We start from the raw sequence: 16,516 nt of genomic DNA, 5'->3' as shown, positions 1-16,516 counted from the left end.
TGGCGTTAGAGCAGAACCATTCCATTGGAGCGGGCGTGCAAGCTCCTGAGTGAGTCAGATTGCTGCAGAAAGTGTCGGCATTTTAGTTTCATGCCCCAGTTCCGGGCCTGCTGTTTGTAGCAAGCAGGGAGCCGTCTCGGCCAGAGCTGCTGCCCTGGGATTGTGCTTTGTTCCAACCTTCACACAGCATTAGACCCAGCCCCGTCCTGCGCCTGATCTTCAGATGCAGATCCCTGGATGGTACAGGAGTCAGGCCAATGGGCCCGGGATAACTCACCGCTCATGGTGAATGCAGCTGACGAGAGACGAGGGCCTCTGGGTCAGTCAGTACCAAGGGGAAGCACTTGGCCTCTCTGAACCTCACCACTGTCCTTGTCCTTCCCTCCACAGATATCACAGAGAAGGAAATGTCCAACCGAAGCACCGTGACCGAGTTCCTGCTCCGGGGGTTCTCAGACATCCGGGAGCTGCAGGTTTTGCACTTTGTGGTGTTTCTGGTGCTTTACCTGGCTACCCTTATGGGGAATCTTCTCATCATCACAGCCATAGTCTGTGACCACCGTCTGCACACCCCCATGTACTTCTTCCTGGGGAACCTGTCTCTCCTAGACCTCGGCTCCATCTCCGTCACTGTCCCCAAATCCATGGCCAACTCCCTCCTGAACTCTAGGTCGATTTCCTACCCTGCCTGTGTCGCCCAAGTCTTTCTCTTTTTTTTCTTCGCTACAACTGATTTTGCCTTACTCACCGTCATGGCCTACGACCGACACGTCGCCATCTGCCTCCCGCTGCACTACGAGAGAGTGATGAACAAGGGAGCTTGTGTCCAAATGGCAGCTAGTGCCTGGTTTGCAGGTATTGTCTACTCTGTTCTGCACACCGGGAACACCTTCACTTTACCCTTCTGCCAGTCCAATGTCATCGACCAGTTCTTCTGTGAAATCCCCCAGCTCCTCAAACTGGTCTGCTCCGACTCCTACCTGAGTGAGGTTGGACTTCTTGCCTGTGGTGTGATTCTAGGTTTAAACTGTTTTGTTTTCATCATTGTGTCGTATGTTCAGATCTTCAGAGCGGTGCTGAGAATCCCCTCGGAGCAGGGCCGGCACAAAGCCTTCTCCACCTGCCTCCCCCACCTCGCTGTGATCTCCTTGTTAATTTGCACTGGTTTATTTGCGTACTTGAAACCCACCTCCAGCTCAGCATCAAGTCTGGATCTGGTGGTGGGTGTTCTTTATGCCGTGGTGCCTCCCATAATGAATCCGGTCATCTACAGCTTGAGGAACAAGGAGATTAAAGCTGCAATGAAAAACTTGACTGGGTGGAGGTTATTTTCCAAGAATTGAAATGTCCTTCAGTGCTTGTGATTGCATCCTCGGCTTCTTTATTGAATCATAGAGTCATACAATGCTAGGACTGGAAGGGCCCTCGAGAGGTCACCGAGTCCGGTCTCCTGCCCTCATGGCAGGACCAAGCACCTTCTAGATCATTCCTGATAGAGGTCTGTCTAATCTGCTCTTAAATATCTTTCAAGATGGAGATTCCACAACCTCTCTAGGCAATTTTCCAGTGTTTAACCACCCAGATAGGGAGGAAGTTTTTCCTGATGTCCAACCGAATCCTCCATAGATGCAGTTTAAGCCCATTGCTTCTTGTTCTATCCTCAGAGGCCAGGAAGAATAATGTTTCTCCCTCCTCCTTGTTACGCCCTTTGAGGGTATGTCTACCCTACACTGCTATTTTGAATTAACTTAATTCAAAATAGCGCATCTACACACAAAAACTATTTCGAAATAGCATTTTGCTATTTTGAAATAGCACGTCCACACTGAGTGGACCCTGAACCAAAGTTAAGGCTGGATGAAACCAGTGCTGGCAGGTCATCAGTTTAGTTCTCAGTGTGCGTGGCTGCTGCCTGAGGTGGGTAGTTGAGGTTTCACCTTTAGAAATAAAAAAGTAAATTGAAAGAGCCAGACAAATACCTAGAAAATTAGCGTTTTGCTAATTTGAACCAGCATGTCCACATTGAGTGGACCCTCAACCGAGGTTAAGGCTGGCTGGAATCAGTGACAGCAGGGCATCAGATGAGGACTTGGAGCGTGGAGCTGCTGTCTCAGGCTAACCGAGGGCTGTGCATAAAAAGGGACCCGACCCCCACCCCGGACAGACAGTTCTTAGGAGTTCCCCGCTCGCTTGTCTAACTCGATGAGAGAAAGCAAAGCAGTCCTGACTTGGAGTACCCTGAATTCCCACACTCGGCACATCACAGCACTCGGCCATCAGCCCGGTGCCACTTGCCGCAGGCTGCCATCTGGGGGGGTTGTGTCAATCAGGGGGCTGCAGGAGATCTTCCACCCTGAGGAGCCCGCAGAGCCATCCCAGTCCTCCCCATCGGGGGCTCGTACCCCATTCCTCCCTAACCTCCTTCCACTTGCCCCTCCCTAGCCCCCTTCCTGATGTACAAAATAAAGGACTCTCTTTATTGACCAAAACTCGGGGAGACTGGTAAAAGGAGGTGGGAGAGGGGAAGAGAGAGGGTTGGAGAGGGGAGGGCAACTAAAATGATCAGGGGTTTGGAACAGGTCCCATATGAAGAGAGGTTAAAGGGACTGGGACTTCTCAGCTTAGGAAAGAGGAGACTGAGGGGGGATATGATAGAGGTCTATAAAAGCATGAGTGGGGTGGAGAGGGTGCATAAAGAAAAGTTCTTCATTAGTTCCCATAATATAAGGACTAAAGGACACCAAATGAAATGAATGGGTAGCAGGCTTCAAACTAACAACAGAAATTTCTTCTTCACTATTGGCTTTGCGACTAGCAACGGATGTGAAGGATAACAAGAAAGGTTTCTACAGGCACATTAGCAAGAAGTGATAGAAATGTAGCCGTGTTAATCTGGACGCATGGCCAAGAAACACTGGAGACATTCCACAGAGATTTTAACAACCTACACCCCACCATCAATCTTAGCCTGGACCATTCTACACGAGAGATCCATTTCCTGGACACCACCGTACAAATCTGCAATGGAAAATTAGACACCACTCTCTACAGAAAACCCACTGACTCATACAGTTACCTACATGCTTCCAGCTCCCATCCAGAAAACTCCATATGATCCATCTTCTATAGCCAAGCCCTTCGATACAACCGCATCTGCTCTAATCCCACTGACAGAGACCAGAAACTTCAGCATCTCCACCAAGCATTTATAAACCTCAACTACCCACCCAGTGAAATAAAAAAGCAAATTGAAAGAGCCTGACGAATACCTAGAAACCATCTACTTCAAGACAGACCCAAGAAAACCAACAATAGAACACCACTTGTCATCAGCTATAGCCCCCAACTTAAACCTGTCCAACACATTATCAATAAACTACAGCCTATACTGGAACAGGATTCCAAACTCCGAGAGGCTCTGGAAGACAGATCCATAGTCTCCTATAGATGACCTCCTAACCTCAAGTTGATTCTTACCAACAACAACAGGACATACCACACTAATACCAACCCTGGTACCTTCCCTTGCAACAAACCCTGTTGCCAGCTTTGTCCAGACCTTATTCACTCTGCTGAAACCATTATTGGACCTAACCAAGTGAGTTATAAGATCAAGTACACATATTCCTGCGCACCCAGAAATATAATCTATGCTATCATGTGCCAAAAGTGTCCGTCTGCTTTGTACATTGGACAAACGTCTCAGACACTTCGCCAACGGATCAATGCCCACAAAACAGATATTAGACAGGATCACAAAGAAAAAACAGTTTCTTGCCATTTCAACCAGAAAGGACATTGTCTCAACGACTTAACTACCTGAATCCTGCTACCAAGGCCTTTTCAGACTACTCTTGAAAGAGAATCCTCTGAACTGTCATTCATGCTTACATTCAACACTTTACACCTAAGTTTGAATAAAGACTCTAGTTATCTTTCCCATTACAAGGATAGCTTCCCCAATTATCACCTCTAATATCATTAGCTCACAGACATTTACCTCCCCCCCCCATCTCCCTTCTGTTCTGAAATGTGATTTGTCCGTTTCATATGTGTTCGTTTTTTAAATTGTATCCTTTGGTATCTATGGTTGTGACAATTTTCTTCCACTATTTGATCTGAGGAAGTGGGTCTGGCCCACGAAAGCTCATCCCCTAATAAACCATCTTGTTAGTCTTTAAAGTGCTACATTGTCCTGTTTTTTGGTTGGTATGAGATGAGCCTTAGGGCAAGGATGGGGGATCTGGGCAGGAGGCTCAGGGCAGGAGGCAGGGAGCCATGGGGGGGGACCCACCATGGCTTCCTGGGGTGGCCAAGATGTCACTGGTCCAGGGAGAGGGCCAGGCTGAAGTGCTCAGCCTTGAAGTCTTCTCTGGGCCGGTTGTCTCCTCCATGTGTGGGAGGGGGTTAGGCTGTGGCACCGTTCCTATTCCTGACATCTTCCCCAGGAAGGGGGGATCTGCAATTCCTAGTCCTGCGGGGGTCTTCTTTGGGGGGAGGGGCACTGAGCCAGACCCTGGCATGTGCTTTGGGGGTGGGGAGCCATGATTCGTGGTCCCGCCAATGTTCCATGTGGAGCCGGTCCAACAGGGGGAGCAGGAAGGGCTGTGACACTCAGTCCACCTTCTGTCCTAAGAGGGGGCAGGCCATGGCTCCCGGTGCCCCCCCCCCACTTGTCCTGGGAGGGTGGCCAGACCAAACTGTAGTTCCTGGACCCTCTGCCTGTCCTGTGTGGGGTGGGGGTTGGTCAGGCCACTGCTCCTGGTTTCACCACCTATCTTTGGCGGGGGAGGGTGATGGATACTTTCCCCGATCCCAGCATGAGGTCCAGCTGTGGCCAAGGCCGGGCCTTCTTCCGGGCCCTGGCACGAGGTCTGGGGGTGGGTTCAGGGCGAGGGCTCAGGGTGGAGCCAGAGCGGGATGGGCTCCCATCCCTCTCTGCTTGAGTGCTAGGTGAGTGGGAATGCAGTACCTCTCTGAACTCCCTGTCCTGGGCTGGTGTTAGCTGCTCAGGGGAATACATTCCAACAAGGGGCAACGCTGGTCCCCAAGGCCTAGGAGCTCAGCAAATTTTTCTTAGGAAGCCAGGACATAGTCCACCACCAATTCCCCACGGGGGAGGCCTTCTCCTCCCTCTCAGCTCTTAGCAAGTCCGGGGTCCCCTCACTCTTCTCTCGTACAGAACCTCAAATCCACAGGAACCCTGTGGATTCCTGGGGAACCTTTCTGTAGGTGAAGAGCAAGTGGCACAGTCATGGAGGGTATGTCTACACTACAGCACTAATTCGAACTAACTTAGGGTACGTCTACACTACAGCGCTAATTCGAACTAACTTAGGGTACGTCTACACTACAGCGCTAATTCGAACTAACTTAGGGTACGTCTACACTACAGCGCTAATTCGAACTAACTTAGGGTACGTCTACACTACAGCACTAATTCGAATTAACTTAGGGTACGTCTACACTACAGCACTAATTCGAACTAACTTAGTTCGCATTAGTTAATTCGAACTAACCTAATTCGAACTAGTGCATCTAGACCTAAAAACTAGTTCCAATTAGCATTTTGCTAATTCGAACTAGCATGTCCACATTGAGTGGACCCTGAAACGAGGTTAAGTATGGCCAGAAGCAGTGCCGGCAGGGCATCAGGTTAGGACTTAGAGTGTGGAGCTGCTGTCTCAGGCTAGCTGAGGGCTGTGCTTAAAGGGACCCGACCCCCACCCCGGACAGACAGTTCTCAGGGGTTCCCCGCTTGCAAAGCAGTCCTGGCTTGGAGTGCCCTGAGTGCCCACACTGGGCACATCACAGCACTCGGCCATCAGCCCGGCTGCACTTGCCACAGGCTGCCATCCGGGGGGGGGAGGTCAATCAAGGGGCTGCAGGAGAGCTTCCACCCCGAGGAGCCCGCAGAGCCAGCCCAATCCTCCCAATTGGGGGCTTGTACCCCATTCCTCCCTCACCTCCTTCCACTTACCCCTCCCTAGCCCCCCTTCCTGATGTACAAAATAAAGGACACGTGTGTTCAAAAATAGAATCTGTCTTCATTGAACAAAACTGGGGGAGACTGGGAAAAGGAGGTGGGAGAGGGGAAGAGAGAGGGTGGGAGAGGGGAGGGCAACTAAAATGATCAGGGGTTTAGAACAGGTCCCATATAAAGAGAGGCTAAAGAGACTGAGACTTTTCAGCTTAGAAAAGAGGAGACTGAGGGGGGACAGGATAGAGGTCTATAAAAGCATGAGTGATGTGGAGAGGGTGCATAAAGAAAAGTTCTTCATTAGTTCCCATAATAGAAGGACTAAAGGACACCAAATGAAATGAATGGGTAGCAGGCTTCAAACTAACAACAGAAAGTTCTTCTTCACAAAGCAAATAGTCAACCTGTGGAACTCCTTGCTGCAGGAGGCTGTGAAGGCTAGAACTAGAACAGAGTTTAAAGAGAAGTTTGATAAAGTCATGGAAGTTGGGTCCATGGAGTGGTATTAGCCAGGGAGTAGAAATGGTGTCCCTGGCCTCTGTTTGTGGAAGGCTGGAGATGGATGCACGAGACAAATGGCTTGGTCATTGTCTTCGGTCCATCCCCTCCAGGGTACCTAGTGGCTGGCTATAGTATGTATAGTGATGCCTCACAGTGAAAATGCAATAATTTGATTTAGAAATGAAATCAGATTGCTCACCCCCATATCTGAGACAATAGGGTTGCTTTTTCAATCCAGGAGAGGGAACGACATTCTCCATAGTAATGTTATTAGCGTGAATAGCAAAAAGGATTTTGGGCATGATGGATTACTAGGCATATTTGTGGATAGCTTGTAATTGGTGGAATATGCCATTCTGATTTGGTTTTGTTTCTGAAGTTATGAATATCGACTCTGTGTCTGTTTTTGAAACATAGTTACACTTGTGTAATGCCCATCAGGAAACATGCTGCCAGTCTAGGTAGGAGGTTGGGATGGGCCTGTCGGGGTAATTAGGCATTAGGAAACCGATAAACATTAGGGGAACCTCATCTCTCAACTGCTGAGCCATTCTGCAACCTCTCCAGAGACCCCGTCAGTCACGCTTGCTAGGACTCTATAAAGGGAGGGGAGAGTGTCCAAGCCACATGACTCTAGACTCCCTCAAAGAAAGTTTTTATTTGTCTGCTAACTAATCTGGGAATTAACTTTTGAAACAAAGGGTTCCTGCCCCAACTGACTCTCCATATAGCAGAGAGCGAGCTCATCGGTTCTCTTCATTCACCACAGAAGAGGGCTCCTAGAAAGACCCGGGGATCAAAGACAGACCTGAGGGAAGTGCTGGATCGGGGCTAACGGGATTTCCAGCCTTTGTAATTGAGCCTGGGAAATGCAAGCTCCAAAGTAAATGCAGCGTGTGCCTTGAGAATCTACCGGAGGGCTGGTGTCATCAGTGCAGGTGAGATGTGACTCATTCACAGCCAGTCTGACCAGCGTGTTTGCTTGCTTGTGGCTTCATGTGTGTGTTTGCTTGCTTGCTAGATGAGCGGCTTTGGCCGGTTTGCTATCTCTTGTCTCTTACCAGCTACCTCTGTAGTTAATAAAAGTGCAGTTTGACTTTAACCAGGGTGACACTAAGTGAACTCTATGCAGGAAAATCTCTCAGCCGGGGAACCAGAGATGAGCATATTTTCCTCCACATTCAGACTGGGAGAGTCAGATTGGGAAACAAACACCTAGTGGTTGTTGTTTGGACCAGGGCGGGATGCTACTCCTGTGGGTTCTTACATGGCTGCCGTTTCAGTAGAGCGGGGGAGGCAGCATCCGTCTGTATCGGGACATGTCTTCTTTGTCCTTCCACTCCCCTGACTATCAGGGAGAAAGGGGAAAGTATTCTATGAATTTCTCCTCCACCCATCCCTTCACCAGCCAGGAGTGGGAGGCAGGCAGGAAATCCAAGTATTTCCACTCGCTCACTTATCGTTAATGGAACAGGAAGAAAAGCAAGCCACGTCCCAGTATGCATGGCTGCTGTCCCCTCTGCTCCACTGGCATTCTAGGCTGGAGAGCCGGTGGGGATCTGGACTGTCTCTTCTCTAGTGCTGCTCAGTCAAAGAGCTCCCATGTCACCAGAACTAGGTGTGTCCCTGCCCATGTGAATGGGACCGGCCCCAGCAGCCCGGTGTGAGAGGGAGCCCAGTCTGGGGGGCTGGAGGACTCAGTGAAGCCCCAGTTGCAGGGAGAACCCTGGGGGGACCCATCACAGATGGGTTATAGCAAAACATGCCTATGGGAGAGCAGTGAGTAGCTCTCAGATTTAGCCCATAGAAACAGCCATTGTGAGTCAGACCCAAAGTGCTTCTAGGGCAGTCTCCTCTCCTCCAGCTTTGGCAGGTACAAGGCGCTTCAGAGGGAGTGACGTGAATAAAGTGAAGTGAACACGTAATTATTGAGTGACCCACTCGCTTTTTCTTGTCCTATAGTATGCCTGGGTCCTACTCAATAATCTTGACTCTCATTTGGTCGTGTGGTCTCTTGAATGTATCATAGAAGGAATCAAAATGGGCTTAAACTGCAGCAAGGGAGGTTTCGGTTGGACGTTAGGAAAAAGTTCCTAACTGTCAGGGTGGTGAAACACTGGAATAAATTGCCCAGGGAGGTTGTGGAATCCCCATCTCTGGAGATATTTAAGAGCAGGTTAGATAAATGTCTATCAGGGATGGTCTAGACAGTATTTGGTCCTGCAATGGGGGCAGGGGACTGGACTCGATGACCTCTCGAGGTCCCTTCCAGTCCTAGTATTCTATGAGTCTATGAGTCTAAAACAAGGGCGCTAACATGAAAGGGAAAGGAGTCCAGGAGAGCTGGCTATAGTTTGAAGAAGCCTTGTTGAAAGCACAGGAACAAATCATCCTGGTGTGCAGTAAGAAAAGCAAATATGGCAGGTGTCCAGCTTGGCTTGACAGTGAAATCCTTGGTGAGCTTAAACTCAAAAAGGAAGCTTAGAAGTAGAGCAGTTTTTTAATGAAGGGCTGGGGGGAAAGCTGGGTGTGGAGGAGCACATGGATCGGACAGAGACATCTCTTAGAGGAGGGTCTATTCATAGAGATGCTCTATGTTCTAGTCAGGAGGAGAGGATGGAAGTATGGGTCAGATCAGATGAGACACAATCAAATGCAAAAGAGTCTAACACATCAGGAAACAGCAGACAGATAAATAGTGACAAATTATTAAAGTGCTTATACACAAATGCTAGAAATCTAAATAATAAAATGGGTGAACTTGAGCACCTCATTTTAAAGGAGGATATTGATATAATAGGCATCACAGAAACTTGGTGGAATGAGGACAATCAATGGGACACAGTCATAGTACCAGGGTACAAAATCTATCGGAAGGACAGAACAGGTCGTGCTGGTGGGGGACAGGCACTGTACGTGAAAGAAAATGTAGACTCAAATGAAGTAAAAAACTTAAATGAGCCAAAATGTTCCATAGAATCCCTATGGTCATATAATAGGTATATAGCAGTAGGGATATATTATGAGGACAGATATACTGATCAGGACAGTGACAGTGACTAAGGAATGCTAAGGGGGATTAGAGAGGCAATCAAAATAAAAAACTCGATATTAGTGGGGGATTTCAACTATCCCCATATTGACTGGGTACATGTCACCTCAGGACCAGATGCAGAAATAACATTTCTTGGTACCTTAAATGACTGCTTCTTGGAGCAGCTGATTCTGGAACCCACGGCAGGAGAGGATATTCCTGATTTAGTCTTAAATGAAGCACAGGATCTGATTCAAGAGGTAAATATAACTTAGAGATAGTGACCATAATGCAATAAAATGTAACATCCCTGTGGTAGGAAAAACACCTCAGCAGCCCAACACTGTAGCATTTAATTTCAGAAAGGGAAACTACACAAAATTCAGGAATTTAGTTAAACAGAAATTAAAAAGTACAGTGAGAAAAGTAAAAGCTCTGCAAGCTGCATGGAAACTTTTCAACGACACCATAATAGAGGCCCAACTTAAATGTATACCCCAAATTAAAAAACACAGTAAGAGAACCATAAAAGTGCCCCCATGGCTTAGCAATGAAGTAAAAGAAGAAGTGAGAGATAAAAAGGCATCTTTTAAAAAGTCGATGTCAAATCTTAGTGCAGAATAGAGGAAAGACCATAAACTTTGTCAAAATAAGTGTAAAAATGTAATAAGGAAAGCCAAAAGAAGAGTTTGAAGAGTAGCTAGCCACAAACTTGAAAAGGAATAGCAAAATGTTTTTTTAAGTTCCTCAGAAGCAGGAAGCCAGCTAAACAACCAGTGAGGCCCATGGATGATCGAGATGCTAAAGGAGCCCTCAAAGATGATAACGTCATTGCAGAGAAACTAAATTAATTATTTGATTCCGTCTTCATCGCTGAGGATATTGGGGATATTCCCAAACCTCAACCATTCTTTTTAGGTGACAAATCTGAGGAATTGTCCCAGACTGAGGTGTCATTACAGGAGGTTTTGGAACAAATTGATAAACTTAATAGTAACAAGTCACCTGGACCAGATGATATTCACCCAAGAGTTCTGAAAGAACTCAAATGGGAAATTGTGGACCTATTAACCGTGCTTTGTAACCTACCTTTAAATTGGCTTCTGTACCTAATGACTGGAAGATAGCTAATGTGACACTAATATTTAAAAAGAGCTCTAGAGGTATTCCTGGCTATTACAGACCGGTAAGTCTAATGTCAGTTCCAGACAAATTAGTTGAAATTATAGTAAAGAATAAAATTGTCAGACACATAGATTAACATAATTTGTTGGGGGAAAGTCATCATGGTTTCTGTCAAGGGTAATCATGCCTTACTAATCTGCTAGAGTTCTTTGAGGAGGTCAACAAACATGTGCACAAGGGGATCCAGTGGATATAGTGTACTTAGATTTCCAGAAAGCCTTTGACAAGGTCCCTCACCAAAGGCTCTTAAGTAAAGTAAGTTGTCATGGGATAAGAGGCAAAGTCCTTTCATGGGTTGATAACTAGTTAAAAGACAGTTTACCAAATGTACAAAAACCAGACACACATGGGGCAGGATTTAATGCCTCTGAGGATTCTGAGGGAGTTGGCAGATGTCACTGCAGAGCCATTAGCTATCATCTTTGACAACTCCTACCAATCAGGGGAGGTCCCGGACGATTGGAAAAAGGCAAATGTAGTGCCCAACTTTAAAAAAGGAAAGAAGAATCCAGGGCACTAGAGATCAGCCAGCCTCACCTCAGTATCTGGAAAAATCATGGAGAGGTTCCACAAGGAATCCATTTTGAATCACATGGAAGAGAGGAAAGTCATCAGGAATAGGGATTCTGCCAGGGCAAGTCAAAGCTCTGTTTATTGTGTGGCTACGTCTAGACTGCAGGGCTACGTCTAGACTGGTATGATTTTCCGGAAATGCTTTTAACGGAAAAGTTTTCAGTTAAAAGCATTTTCGGAAGAGCGTCTAGATTGGCAGGGCGCTTTCCCACAAAAGCAATTTTTGCGGAAATGTGTCCGTGGCCAATCTAGACGCGCTTTTCCACAAAAAAGCCCCGATCGCCATTTTCGCGATCGGGGCTTTTTTGCAGAAAAGAAATCTCTACTTTTGCCTGAACGGGAGCAGCGTAGTATTTCCGCAAGAAGCACTGATTTCTTACAGTAGGAAGTCAGTGCTTTTGCGGAAATTCAAGCGGCCAGTGTAGACAGATGGCAAGTTTTTCTGGAAAAGTGGCTGATTTTCCGGAAAAACTGGCCAGTCTAGACACAGACCAGCTGTTTTCTGGGATACATCCAGTATCCATGGGAAAAAAAGATGGAGAGCGTGCAAGTTCTCTTCCCGTCCCTGTAAACTTTATTTTAGGGGGAAGAAGAGATGGCTCGAAAGAAAAGCTGAAAAAGATATGCAAATTGCAGTTCGCAATTTGCATATCTTTTTCCGACTTCTTTTTTGGAGTGTAGACGTAGCCTGAGACTTGAAGGCTATTGTCAGCTGGGGTGCAGCATCCTTTGCATTCTGCCAGAGCTCTCTCTTCGCCCTTCCTTCTTTTAGCAAACGTAATTAAATCGGTGGTATCCCTTCTTTGGTAGCACCCCTTCCACACCATGCTCTTGTTCCTTTCTCGGGGGGGACGTTGGGGTAGGGAGACAGCCCTTTGTACGTGGTGGGAGGGGTAACAGTTGACAAGGGAAGTCTTTCTCAACTACTCCCTTATGCCTCATGAAACGAGGTTGACAGGAGCGGTCCACAAAGGCTTCCCTTGTCGACTGATCCGCACTTTGACTCATGCGCTGTGCCAACCATCAGCTGATCCGGCACAGCACGGTGGCCATTTTTATTTTAATGAAGCCGGGGATATTTAAATTCCCACTTTATTGACTATGTCAGGTAGCCTATTTTACATGCCTCTGTTGGCATGTAGACACAGCTTCTGTGGGCACATCATAAGTCAGAGGTTGAGGAGACCAGAAAGTTGGATATATGGAGAAGATTGCAGGGGGAGATCAAGCAGGAGATTTCAGATTTATGAGCTCTGACACTTTTGTTTTAAATGCTTCTACTTCTTTAAAAGGACCTGTATTATCTGCTTCAAAACATTCGGGCTGCGTCTAGAATGATTAAAGGGACAAGAATAATTAAAGGTCTAGAGAACATGACCTATGAAGCCAGGCTTCATGAACTGGGCTTGTTTAGTTTGGATAAAAGAAGATTAAGGGGGGACATGATAGCGGTTTTCAAATATCTAAAAGGGTGTCACAAGGAGGAAGGAGAAAATTTGTTCCTCTTGGTTTCTGAGGACAGGATAAGGAGTAATGGGCTTAAAGTGCAGCAAGGAAGGTTTAGATTGGACATTAGGAAAAAATTCCTAACTGTCAGGGTGGTCAAATATTGGAATAAATTGCCAAGGGAGGTGGTGGAATCTCCCTCTCTGGAGATATTTAAGAACAGGTTAGATAGACATCTGTCAGGGATGGTGTAGACGGAGCTTGGTCCTGCCTTGAGGGCGGGGGGCTGGACTCGATGATCTCTCAAGGTCCCTTCCAGTCCTATGATTCTATGATTCTAGACTAGCATGATTTTGTGCAAAGGTGGCCACTTTTACGCAAAATCTTGCCGCCTGTCTACACTGGCCACGAGTATTTGCGCAAGAACACTGACTTTATACTGTACAAAATCAGTGGTTCTTGTGCAAATACTCTGACGCTCCTGCTCATGGATAAGCCCTCTTGCGCAAGTATTCTTGTGCAAGAGGGCAAGTGTAGACAGCCAAGTTAATTTCTTGAACAAGAGAGCATCTACACTGGCACAGATGCTTTTGCACAAAAGATGTCTTCTGCGCTAAAGCATTCATGCCAGTGTAGACGCTCTCTTGTGCAAATACTTTTAACGGAAAAAACTTTTCCGGTAAAAATATTTGCGCAAAATCTTGCCAGTCTAGAGAAATAAACAATCTCTTTCTGACAATAATCCTATGTGAAATCATGGATACGTACACAGGTAGCTATCACAACCCACTGTCTGTATCACATGTTCTCATGGCTAATTTTTTCCTGCTAGCTAGTTCAAAGTGAGTGAACGTACATATACCCAAGTTGTGAATGACTTAACATATATCTCATTTCCAACAGATATTTTGTTATTTCTTCAAGGTGTACGGTGATGATGTAGATGTGATAAAGATGAGTCAGATTTCTACCTAATAAGTCTTTGTTTCAAGTTCAAAAGAGCTTGCAGGAGTTAATAGGACATTTCTTGTAATTCAATACGGCTTCATGCTTCTGACACACAGGCTACATCTACACTGGCCCCTTTTTCGGAAGGGGCATGCTAAATTTGAAAGTGGGAATAGGGAAATCCGTGGGGGATTTAAATATCCCCCGCGGATTTAAATAAATATGTCTACCGCTTTTTTCCCGGCTTGGAGAAAAGCCGGAAAAAAAGCATTTAGACTGGCCCGATCCTCCGGAATAAAGCCCTTTTCCAGAGAATCTCTTATTCCTACGGAAGATTCTTCCACCTACTGATATGAGTCTTCCGCTGTTCATTGACAACTTCATTCTTCCAGTGGAGAGACACAGCAGTGGGAATTTACCTCCTCCAGGTTTCTTTCGGTGAAACTGACAGCACAAAACTGCACTTCACCAATATTGATTAATTTTCTATTTCTAGATACGTTGTATGGAGAAAGAAGGAGGAGGAAACCAAACGCACATCATGGAATTCATCCTCCTGGGATTTGGGGAGGTCTCTGAACTGCAGCCTCTCCTCTTCCTGCTGTTTCTGGCCATCTACATTGTGACAACGGGTGGGAACATCCTCATTGTGGTGTTAGTTGTGGCTGATCAGCACCTTCACACCCCCATGTACTTCTTCCTAGGGAACTTGTCTGTCCTGGACATCAGTTATACCTTCACCTTCCTGCCCCGGCTGCTGGCCAGTCTCCTGACTGGGGACAGAACCATCTCTGTTAAGGGCTGCCTGGGGCAATTTTATTGGTTCTCTATCATGGCAACTACAGAACTTTTGCTGCTCACGGCCATGTCATATGATCGATATCTAGCAATATGCCATCCCCTCCGTTATGCTGTTCTGATGAACGGCAGGGTGTGTGCCCAGCTCGTGGCAGGGTCCTGGATAAGCGGCATCCTGCTCAGCACCATAGGAAATAGCTTTGTGTTCTCATTATCGTTCTGTGATTCCAAAGAAATCGACCATTTCTTTTGTGATTTATCGCCCATGATAAAACTGTCCTGCAGTGACACCCGGACTCTGCAACTGGTGACATTTATTGTTGCTACCACAGGGGCTCTTGTGCCCTTGCTACTGACTCTGACGTCCTACATTTGTATCATCACCACCATCCTGAGGATCCCTTCCAGCACCGGGAGGCAAAAGACCTTTTCCACCTGCTCCTCCCACCTCATTGTGGTGTCAGTTTTCTATGGAACTCTAATTGCTGTCTATGTGGTTCCAACAACCAACACTCCCAAAATGCTACACAAAATATTCTCGGTCTTCTACACAGTCCTGAATCCCATGATCAACCCCGTCATCTACTGCCTGAGAAACAAGGAGGTCAAAGAGTCTTTGAGAAAAATTGTTCTGAATCTGGTTGCTTTCAGAAACAGGCACAGAGTCTGAAAGGACAAATTTTAGCAGTTAGTAAAATAGAAATGAACTGCTCCAGTTTCTAAGGGCTGGTCTACATTTGGAGTTTAGGTTGAATGTGGCTGTGTAAGGTTGATTTTCTGAACTTCGAGCCCACACTGCCAAGACTGTTCCTGTTAAAGGCCACTGAAGTCAATTTCAGTACTCCTGTTGTTCACCAAGGCTGTGTCCAGACTCAGGGGTTTTTTCGAAAAAACCTCACCTGCGTCTAGACTGCAGCCGCGTTCTTTTGAAATTAAATCGAAAGAACGCGGCTTTTCTTTCGACGGCGGTAAACCTCATTTCACGAGGAAGAACGCCTTCTTTCGAAAGTTCCTCTTTCGAAAGAAGGCGTTCTTCAATGTAAATAGGGCTTCTTCGAAAGAGAGCATCCAGACTCACTGGATGCTTTCTTTCGAAAAAGCAAGCCGCTTTTTCGAAAGTTCAACGTGCAGTCTAGATGCTCTCTTTCGAAAGAGGCTTGCAGTCTAGACATAGCCCAAGAGTATCGCAAAATGTTACCTTACATGTCAAATTCACGGCAATGTAGACTGAGCGTTGAGAAAGTCGATGCTTTTGGCCCTTGGGAAGCATCCCACAATCTATTGCCTTGCTCCACTGCTTTCCAACTGAACAGGAAAAAGCCTGGGAAAGTTTGAATTTCATTTCCCCGAGTGGCACATATGGTGTTGACTATTTGTTGTTTTTTAAGTTTATCTTGTACAGCAGTTAAGGTGACGGTCTGTAGTTCCTTGGGTTGTAATTATCTCCTTTCTCTATAGATGGGCACTAGATTTGTCCTTTTGAAATAATCTGAAATCTCTCTCATATTCCAGGACTTTTTAAAGATAATCGCTGGGGGCTCAGATATCTCTTCAATTAGCTCCTTGAATCGTATGGAAGGCATTTCTTCTGGCCCTTCAAGAAACTTTGTCTAAGTAACTTTTCACTTGTTCATTCCCTATTTTAGTGTCTTAGCATACCCCATTTAAACTGGTATTCTCAATGTTAGGCATCCATTCACAGCCAGTCTTCTTGGTGAAAGCTAGGACAAAGAATTCATTAACTGCAGCTGTCATTTGTACATTATGTTATTGCTCTCTCTCTCTCTCTTTCTCTCTCTCTCTCTTTCTCTCTCTCTCTAGGAAGCCTAGTTCGAACTACCTAGTTCGTGCCACGTGTAGCCGCGCGGCACGGGGTTCGAACCAGCCGGGATTTAAAAATGGCGGCGCCCGGCTTATGCAAATGAAGCCCGGGAAATTCAAATCCCGGGCTTCATTTGCAAGTGCGGTATGCCTACATTACCCTCCTACTTCGAAATAGGAGGGTAGTGTAGACATACCCTCTGTGTATATATAAATACCTATATATAAAT

At 46.4% G+C, this 16,516-nt stretch overlaps 2 protein-coding genes across 2 annotated transcripts; both read left to right on the top strand.

The window, feature by feature from the left end:
* The first annotated feature begins 407 nt into the window (after positions 1–407).
* LOC142821201 (olfactory receptor 14C36-like) lies at positions 408–1,343 on the top strand. Its single transcript, XM_075912043.1, has one exon. It carries the CDS (start codon positions 408–410, stop codon positions 1,341–1,343), a length of 936 nt encoding a protein of 311 aa, XP_075768158.1.
* A 12,829-nt stretch (positions 1,344–14,172) lies between these two features.
* Positions 14,173–15,135, top strand: LOC142821173 (olfactory receptor 5B21-like). The gene has a single exon (XM_075911987.1). The coding sequence runs from the start codon at positions 14,173–14,175 to the stop codon at positions 15,133–15,135; it is 963 nt and encodes a 320-aa protein (XP_075768102.1).
* Positions 15,136–16,516: the final 1,381 nt, after the last annotated feature.

This window comes from Pelodiscus sinensis, chromosome 30 (genome assembly GCF_049634645.1).
Source record: "Pelodiscus sinensis isolate JC-2024 chromosome 30, ASM4963464v1, whole genome shotgun sequence".
NCBI lineage: Eukaryota > Metazoa > Chordata > Testudines > Trionychidae > Pelodiscus > Pelodiscus sinensis.
This window is presented reverse-complemented; position numbering and strand designations above follow the sequence as displayed.